Source organism: Chiloscyllium punctatum, chromosome 45 (assembly GCF_047496795.1).
Source record: "Chiloscyllium punctatum isolate Juve2018m chromosome 45, sChiPun1.3, whole genome shotgun sequence".
In the NCBI taxonomy this organism is placed as follows: Eukaryota; Metazoa; Chordata; class Chondrichthyes; order Orectolobiformes; family Hemiscylliidae; genus Chiloscyllium; species Chiloscyllium punctatum.
The window spans coordinates 22,265,176-22,274,785 of NC_092783.1; the positions used below are offsets into that span (position 1 = coordinate 22,265,176).

At 43.4% G+C, this 9,610-nt stretch overlaps 1 protein-coding gene across 1 annotated transcript in view; it reads right to left on the reverse strand.

The window, feature by feature from the left end:
- The window catches only part of LOC140467218 (sodium-coupled monocarboxylate transporter 1-like), a 92,301-nt gene extending 84,079 nt beyond the window's left edge, over positions 1 to 8,222 (reverse strand). Inside the window, exon 1 of the mRNA XM_072563441.1 lies at positions 6,650 to 8,222. Within this exon, the coding sequence (XP_072419542.1) occupies positions 6,650 to 7,003 (354 nt within the window). The 5' untranslated portion in view covers positions 7,004 to 8,222. The remainder of the gene's footprint in view (positions 1 to 6,649) is intronic.
- Between the last annotated feature and the right edge of the window lie 1,388 nt (positions 8,223 to 9,610).

A 9,610-nucleotide genomic window follows, 5' to 3' on the forward strand; every position in this document is an offset into this window, starting at 1 on the left:
CAATCAGGAACTTATCTATCGCTGTTGCAAATATACTCAATGTTCTGGCCTCCACCACTCTCTGCCGAAAGAAGTTTCTCCTTATCTCCATTCCAAAAGGTCTTCCCTTTACTCTAAGGCTGTGCCCTCGAGTCCTCATCGCACCTGCCAATGGAAACATCCAACGTCCACTGCGTCCAGGTTGTTCAATCCTCAAAGTTTCAATCAGATCCCCCTTCACCTTTCTAAATTCCATTGAGTATAGTGCCAGAGTCCGCATGCGTTCCTCATATGTTAAGCTTTTCACTCCTGGGATCATTTTTGTGAACCTGCTCCAGGGTCAATATATGCTTCCTGAGGTATAGGGCCCAAAATTGCTCACAATACTCTAAATGTAGTCTGATGAGAACCTTTTAAAGCCTCAGAAGTACATCCCCTGCATTTATATTCTAGTCCTCTCGAGATGAATGATGACATTGCATTTGCCTTCTGAACTACCGACTCAACCTGCAAGTTTGCCTTAAGGGAATCCTGGACTAGGACTCCCAAGTTCTTTTAGCACTTCAGATTTCTGAATTTTCTTCCCATTTAGAAAATAGTCCATGCCTCTATTCTTCCTACCAAAATGTATGACTTCATACTTTCCATGTTGCATTTCATCTGCCATTGCTTTGCCGACTCTCCTAAGCTGTCCAAATTTTTCTGCAGCCTCCCCAATATGACCTACCCTTCCAATTATCTGTGTGTCATCTACAAACTTTGTCAGGATGTCCTCAGTTCCTTCATCCAGACCATTAATGTATAAAGTGAAAAGTTGTAGTCCCAACACCAACCCTTGTGAAACACCACTAGTCACTGGCTTCCATCCTGAGACGGACCCTTTTATCCCTATTCTCTGCTTTGTGCCAGACAGCCAATCTTCTATCCAAGCTAGTACCTGGCCTCTAACACCATGGGCCCTTCTCTTACTCAGCAGCCTCCTGTGCAGCACTTTATTAAAGGCCTTCAGGAAGTCCAGATAGATAACGTCCATTAGCTTTCCTTGGTCTAACCTGCTCGTTACCTTCACAAAAAATTCTAACAGATTTGTCAGGCGTGACCTCCCCTTAATGAGACCTATTTTACCATCCATTTCCAAGTATTCAGAATCTCAACCTTCACAATGGACTTCAAAGTCTTACCAATGACTGAGGTCAGGCTAATCAGCCTATAATTACCCATTTTTTTGACTTGATTCCTTCTTAAACAAGGGTTAAATTAGTAGTTTTCCAGTCCTTTGGGACGCTCCCTGACTCCAGTGATACCTGAAAGATCTTACTGAAGCCTCCACTATCACTTCAGCTATCTCCTTCAGAACTCTCGGTGTAGCCTGTTTGGTCCAGTCAATTTATTCACTTGCTAGACCCTTAGCACTCTAGCACCTTCCCCTCAGTGATGGTCACTGTACTCACCTCTGCCATTTGAATCTGTTAAATTTTTGGGATATTACTCATGTCTTCCGCTGTTTGCATTCTGACATAAAGTACATATTCAGTTCTTCAGCCATGTCTTTACTCCCCATTATTACTAATCCAGCATCATTTTCCAGTGGCCCAATGTCTACTTTTGCCTCTCTTTTGCCCACAGCTCCATCCTCACCAATCCACAGCGATACTTCCTCAAAAAAACTCAAATTAGTGAGACACAATTTGCCACAAACAAAGCCATGTTGACTATCCCTAATTAGTCCTTGCCTTTCTAAATACTCAGGATTCCCTCCAACAACTTGCCCAATACTGATGTTAGGCTCACCAGTCTACAGTTCCCTGGCTTTTCCTCATCACCTTTTTTTAAATAGTGGCAACACTTTAGTCAGCCTTCAGTCTTCTGGCATTATCCGTCTCCTGTGATAATCGCTGATACAAGTATGTTGGCAAAGGGCCCAGCAATCACTTCCCTGGCTTCCCACAGCATTCTGGGGTACACCTGATCAGGTCCTGGGGATTTATCCAACTTTGTGTGTTTCAAGATGTCCAGCAACACCTCGTCTGTAATATCAACATTTTTCAAGATGCCACAATGTATTTATTCAAGTTTTATATCTTCTAAGTCCTTCTCCCCAATAAACACTGATGCAAAGTACTCATTTAGTATCTCCCCCATCCACACAGAGGCTGCCTTGCTGATCTTTGAAGGATCCTATTCTCTCCCTAGTTACCCTTTTGTCCTTAATGTATTTATAAAGTCTATTTGGATTTTCCTTTTTTGCCAAAGCTATCTCATGTCCCATTTTTGCCCTCCTGATTCCTCTCTTTAAGTATACTCCTACAGCCTTTCTAGTCTTCTAGGCATTTACTCGATCTCTGCTGTCTATACCTGACATAGGCTTCCTTCTTTATCTTGACCGAAACCTTCAATTTCTCTAGTTATTCAGCATTCCCTACACCTACCAGCCTTGCCCTTCACCCTAACAGGAACATGCTGTCTCTGGACTCTTATTATCTCATTTTTAAAGTCTTCCCATTATCCGGTTATCCCTTCACCTGTGAACATCTGCCAACCACCCACCCTCTGCACCCACATCAACTTTTGATTATTCTTGCCTAATATTGTCAAAATTGGCCTTCCTCCAATTTGTTCCTGACTGTTTGACTTGCTCCTTTTCCCAACTGTACCAGTCTCAGACTGATCTCTTTTGTCACTATTTCCCCAGCCCCCTTTACTACTCTAAATTCTCCCGGGCAGCTCCAGCAAATCTCCCTGCCAGTTTCCCCCTGAAGTTCCAAAACAATGCAACAGCTTATAAAAGTAATTACTGCTCCTAGAATTCGAGGAAATCAAAAAAGGAGCAGCATTTACAGCCACATTGCCCATTTTGTTCTGTATCTTATGTAAAAATTGATCAATGTTATAATGTTATAACATTGATCAATTTCAAAGTGTTTTGTGTTCAGCAGGTCTGACCTTTTTTTTACTGAATACTGCTTTCAATAGGGAAACAGAGCATGCACAGAATTAATGACAGTGCATTATCGAAGAGAGTTGCTCTGATGATTTTACTTGTCTAAGAATTAGCATGGATTTTTATGGCATCTATGCTGGGGAAGCACAGGTACATCAAATAATGTTTTCCTCAGCAGAAATTCCTGATCTCCCCTTCATAGAAAACTTCCGTATTTTGTCTTTTGTATCATCTGACACAGAATCCCTAGATTCCCCACAGTGTGGAAACAGGCCCTTCAGTCCAACAAGTCCACACCGACCCTCCAAACAGTAACCCATCCAGACCCAATCCCCCTACCCTATATTGACCCCTAACTAATGCACCTAACCTACACATCCCTGAACAATATGAGCAATTTACCATGGCCAATTCACCTAACCTGCACATCTTTGGACTGTGGGAAGAAACCGGAACACCCAGAGGAAACCCACACAGACACGGGGAGAATGTGCAAACTCCACACATACAGTCACTCGAGACTGAAATCAAACCCAGGTCCCTGGCGCTGTGAGGTGGCAGTGCTAATCACTGAGCCACAGTGTTGCCCCTCCTGTATTTACCCTTGACTACTGCACCTAACCGACACATCCCTGAACACAATGGGCAATTTAGCATTGCCAATTCACCTAACCTGCACATGTGGGACAAAACCGGAGCACCTGGAATACTTTGTTAATTGTAAGGTTATGATGCGTCGTTTTGAACTCCCCAACAATAGAAATGGCTTCTTTTTATCTTCCTATCTTTTTTTTTAAACTTTTTGATCATGTATGCCATTGGTGTTTGTGGGAATTTATTGTGAAGAACTTGGCTGCGAAGTCAGCACAACAGCAGTGATTACAACTCAAAAATATTAATTTGGCTACAAAATAGGTTGGAGCATACTGAAGTCCTGGAGGGCATGATGCAAACACTTCTTTTGAAATAAAAGGAATCCTACTCATCTTTATTTAAAACTTATGTTATAGAATGTACTGCATGATTCACAGGATCATCATCAGACAAGGATTGAACGCAAATTTAAAGATATTTTGCAGACTAAGGGGTTAAATGTAACAATAATCAATTTAGAGCTCCAGATTGTTTTCATAAGGAGCCATGTCCCGATGACAGCAGATCACATGGGATTGAGACCTGATGGAAGAAGGCAACCGTGAAGCCCTTTTCTACAATGTTTACATACATAATTTCTAGGAGAAAGTGAGGACTGCAGATGCTGGAGATCAGAGCTGAAAAATGTGCTGCTGGAAAAGTGCAGCAGGTCAGGCAGCATCCAAGGAGCAGGAGAATCGACATTTAGGGCATAAGCCCTTCCTCAGGAATGAGGAAGGTGTACCAAGCAGACTAAGATATAAGGTAGGGAGGAGGGACTTGGGGAAGGGCGTTGGGAATGCGATAGGTGAAGGAGGTTAAGGCGAGGGTGATAGGCCGGAGAGGGGGTGGGGGCGGAGAGTTCGGGAACAAGATTGCAGGTCAAGAAGCTGGTGCTGAGTCCGAGGGTTGGGACTGAGATAAGGTAGAGGGAGGGGAAATGAGGAAACTGGAGAAATCTGCATTCATCCCTTGTGGTTGGAGGGTTCCTAGGCAGAAGATGAGGCGCTCTTCCTCCAGGCGTCGTGTTGCCATGGTCTGGTGATGGAGGAGGCCAAGGACTTGCATGTCCTTGGCGGAGTGGGGGGCTAAAGTGTTCAGCCACGGTTGGGTTGGTTGGCGCGGGTGCCCCAGAGGTGTTCTCTGAAACATTCCGCAAGTAGGCGGCCTGTCTCCCCAACGTAGAGGAGGCCACATCAGGTGCAGCAGATGCAGTAAATGATGTGTGTGGAGGTGCAGGTGAATTTGTGACGGATATGGAAGGATCACTTGGGGCCTTGGAGGGAAGTGAGGGGGGAGGTGTGGGCGCAAGTTTTGCATTTCTTGCGGTTGCAGGGGAAGGTGCCGGGCGTGGACCTGACAAGGGAGTCGCGGAGGGAGTGGTCTTTCCGGAACGCTGATAGGGGAGGGGGCGAAAAAATATCCCTGGTGGTGGGGACTGTTTGGAGGTGGCAGAAATGACAAAGGATGATACGATGTATCTGGAGGTTGGTGGGGTGGTAGGTGAGGACCAGTGGGGTTCTGTCCTGGTGGCAATTGGAGGGGCGGGGTTCAAGGGCGGAGGAGCGGGAAGTGGAGGAGATGCGGTGGAGAGCATCATCAACCACGTCTGAGGGGAAATTGCGGTTTTTGAAGAAGGAGGCCGTCTGGGTTGTTCGGTATTGGAATTGGTCCTCCTGGGTGCAGATGCGGCGGAGGCGAAGGAATTGGGAATATGGGATGGCGTTTTTACATAATTTCTAGCAATAAATGTTAACAATTTCCACTTGCTTTCTGTTCACTGGTTACATATCCTAACCCAAGTTCCGAATTAAAGTCCTACAAGTGAATAAGTGTCTGAAAGGCTAACTCAAAGGAGAGAGTGCAGTGACAAGGTTTCGGGATGGAATTTAAAAACTTGGGAACAAGATATCTGAAAGCACTGTCAGCATAAATGCAAAATGCTGGAGGCCTGAAATATAAACAGAAACTGCTGGAAAACTCACCACATCTGGCAGAATCTGCACAGACAGAAACAAAGCTCAAGTGTGGTAGAACTCGTCTTTGGACCGTTCTGAGTTCTAAATTTCATACTGGATTCAAAACATTATGTTTGCCTCACTGCCTGACCTCCTGCATTTCTCTAACATCTTCTGTTTCTCTGCCACTAATAATTAACTAAACCAGTTCAGGGTGCACAAGAAGTCAAAGCCAAAGGAGTGTAGGGATTGTAGATGATGGTATTTTTGGAGGAGTTAAGGAGGTAGAGAAGTGATCATAGAATCAGTGTAGAAACAGGTCAGTTGACCCAACAAGTCCATACCAACCCTCCAAAAAGTAACCCACCCAGACCTATTCCCCTACCTTATTAATCCACATTTCCCCTGACCAATGCATCTAACCTACGCATTCCTCAACATGATGGGCAATTTAACTTGGCCAATTCATGGAAGGATTTAGATTAGATTAGATTAGATTACTTACAGTGTGGAAACAGGCTCTTCGGCCCAACAAGTCCACACCGCCCCGCCGAAGCGTAACCCACCCATACCCCTCTATCTACATCTACATCTACCCCTTACCGAACACTACGGGCAATTTAGCATGGCCAATTCATCTGACCTGCACATCTTTGGACTGTGGGAGGAAACCGGAGTACCCGGAGGAAACCCACACAGACACGGGGAGAACGTGCAAACTCCACACAGTCAGTCGCCTGAGGCAGGAATTGAACCCGGGTCTCTGGCGCTGTGAGGCAGCAGTGCTAACTACTGTGCCACCGTGCCGCCCACCAAACAATTATGAGAACTTGTGAATATGGAACAGTTACAGGACCAGAAGCTAATTTAGATCAGTGTGTATTTGGATGATGGGCGAACAAGGCTTGTTATGAGTTATGACACAAAGTGCAGTTTTACATGATGTCAAATTTATGAAGGATGCAATGTAAGAGTCTAGCAAGGAGAGCACGAGAGATTATTCAAGTATAGAGGGAATGAAGGCAAGGCATGAATTCAGGTTTCAGAGGAGCTGAGACAGCTGTGGAGATAAACAACATTATGCAATTAGTCTTGAAGACAGAGGATTATGGGTTTGGAAATCAGTTTTTGTTCTTACCTCATAAGCACTGGTGATGTTGAGTCTGTAGAATATAGGCAGGAAGAGTTCAGCAGTGATGGTGATCACGATGGCATATGTAAAGCAGAAAATCAAGAACATGGCCCCAAACTGGTAAACTTCTGCTGGTGTCCCAATCACAGTAATTGCAGACATAAAGCTGGACGCAAGGGACAGAGCCACAGGCAATGCCCTCAGCTCTCTGTTGCCCAGCAGAAACTGGACATTGCTTTGCTGGTGCCTTGCTTTAAAGGCCTGATACAATCCAATGAGTGCAGAAACTAATAGCATAAGCACAAACACCACATAATCCCACACAGTGAACTCACCCACACCAGTTTTAGGAGTAGACATTTTCAAACAGATTCAAAGTGGGAGTTGTGCACTTCAGAGAAATGGAAAGCATTTGAATAAAAAGTTTAAAAGTAAACTTTCAGAAAGTTTTACTTCTCAACACAAGTTGACAGAACGAAATTTAACTTCTGAAAACAATCAAGAAAATGCCATGTGAAATTTGCTAAACTGTTTTTGCATTTCATTAAAGTGATTAATGATGAAGGGAATTATAAGATATGATTTTGGTAGCAATCACAAGTAAATGTAAGCTGTAGCTAGAGCAAAGAGAAACAGAAACCTCATGGCACACATTGGTTCTTGGCCTCTCAAACAGCACAGCTGAAAAAAAATCTTTGCACAGCGCCAAACAGATCAAATGACAAGTCACCTTACCTCCCAATTCACAAAGAAACTACTGACTTATTATTGATTAACTCATTTCAAATGAAGCTTCTGAACTCCGAACTTGATAAGCAAGCATTAACAATCCCAGATAATATTTATATTTAAAAGTGAAGTGCAGCCTATTGTTTGTATCAATGTTTCGTATTTAAATATTTGGATCTGGAATCATAACAAAAGATGTGCTGGCCTTCTCCCTCACATCTTGTCTTCTGTTAACACACTCCTTAGTTGTGTGTCCTATGAAGCTTTACAGCCTCACAGATGAGGCTTCTGTGAGTGAGTGGCTATTTTTCAGCCCTCTCCTCCTGTTCTGGAGGTGGTAGAATTCCCGTTTGTTCGAGATGTCAACCCACTGATGTCAGTTACCATCCCACCCCTACAGCCTCATCATCTAATTCCGCACAGACCACCTACTGGGGACACAATTAAATATTCTCTGGCGGGAGTTGAACTGGGCTGTTGTGGGGGGGTCAGGGGACAATTGTGTGATCAGGAGCGATGTGGGGGTGGGGTCGAGGTCCCGCCTATTCTCGCTTCTCTCTAATTAATTACAGGCTGGGAAACCATTAACGGCCTTCATTCTGCTGCGACTAGGATCCAGTTGGAATTGGGCGGAGGGAGGAGTTGGCGCCAGAGGATCCTGTCAGGTTTTGTTGCCGCCTTCCTCAGGGGGAAATCGAGTCGAGGCGCTGCCGGAAGTTGTCCCCTGTGTTGTCCGGGCGGTGCCCTGTCCCCCCGGGATTACTGTCCCCCCTCCTCCTTCACTGTCCGTGCGCTCCTGGTGTCATGACAACCCAATCTGGGCAGTGACCATCAGTAACCGGCCGCAGCTCCTGACTTGCCGTATCTGCCATTACAGTTGTTGCTGTGTTTGGGAGATTTCTTCCATTTGGAAGCGGGTCAGTGGAGATTTCCTGCAGATGCATTACATTTCCCCCAGATGGGGTTCATTTCTATTCTGTATTATAAAGTTCCAAAGCAAAAAGAGGACTATCCTGACAGACGCATGCCAGTCTTTATCCTTTTGTTCTACTTAAACAATAGGTCAATGTGAAGGCAAAGTCAAGGATTTTCTTCAGACTTATCTTCAAACTATTCTTTTCCCAGTTGTTTTATTTTTAGTTCATTCAATGCTGAACCAGCATTTATTGCATACCCCTTGGAGTCAACACACTATCACTGGACAATTTAGATCCCAGTCTGAAATCTGGTTTGTTATTGTTTTGGTTTTAACAAGGTCAATCTTTCACAGAAACATAAGCATGCAATGTTATGGATTTGGTTTTAAAACTTAAAAGAGTTTGAAACACGTAGTAGAGTAGAATCCAATTTATCCCAAAACAATACCATATGGTACACAGCAGTGAAAAATGTGTTCTCTGTCACCTGCTTAATTTAACGGTGGCATCAACATTCAGTCTGGATAATCTGACAGTCTCTTACTGAACCCTTCAAATACACTAGCTAAGGTTTTGCACTAAAACTCCTGGTTTGGCATTATGACTAAGTTCCTCATTCTAAAACAAAATTGTTTGTTAATAAATCTAACTCTCTTCTCCTTTTCTCAGGGAACAATTGGTTTAAACATCCATTTTCATCCAAGACTTCTGCACAACTGCCCCAACTAAAATGAAAATAATTATTTTCCAACCTGTGGATGTTTGCCCTAATCAAAAAAAATTCCAAAACTAGAGGGTATTACACCAATGTTTACCTTGTTCGCTCATAAATTCTTCTAGTGCACACCAAAAACTATTAGTCCTGGAAAGTTATCTCTCAAACTACTTGAAAATAAATCACCATGGCTACAGAAAAATGGACAAGATAATTATTAAACCACATCAGACACCCGTAGAAACTGGCATGCCATTAGCTCACAATACAAAATCCTAACTCAAATATAAATGTTATTAAGGCATCTTTAAATCACACACCCGACATTATGCCTCTCCCCATGGAAGGAAGAAAATATACCTTTAAGAGACATTTCCTTATTCATCATAAATTGTCTTAACACTATTTTTATGTCACATGACACAGGATTATTATGCCAACATTAAATATACAATTAGTTAGCAGGCAATCATAAGTTGCATAGGCTCTTTGGTTTTACATCATATGCGCTCTCAATAAAACATCTGCAATCACATTTTCTTTTACAAGCATATGAACAAAGATCAATAATACAGTTGGAGAATTATGCACTGTTGAAATAATTGT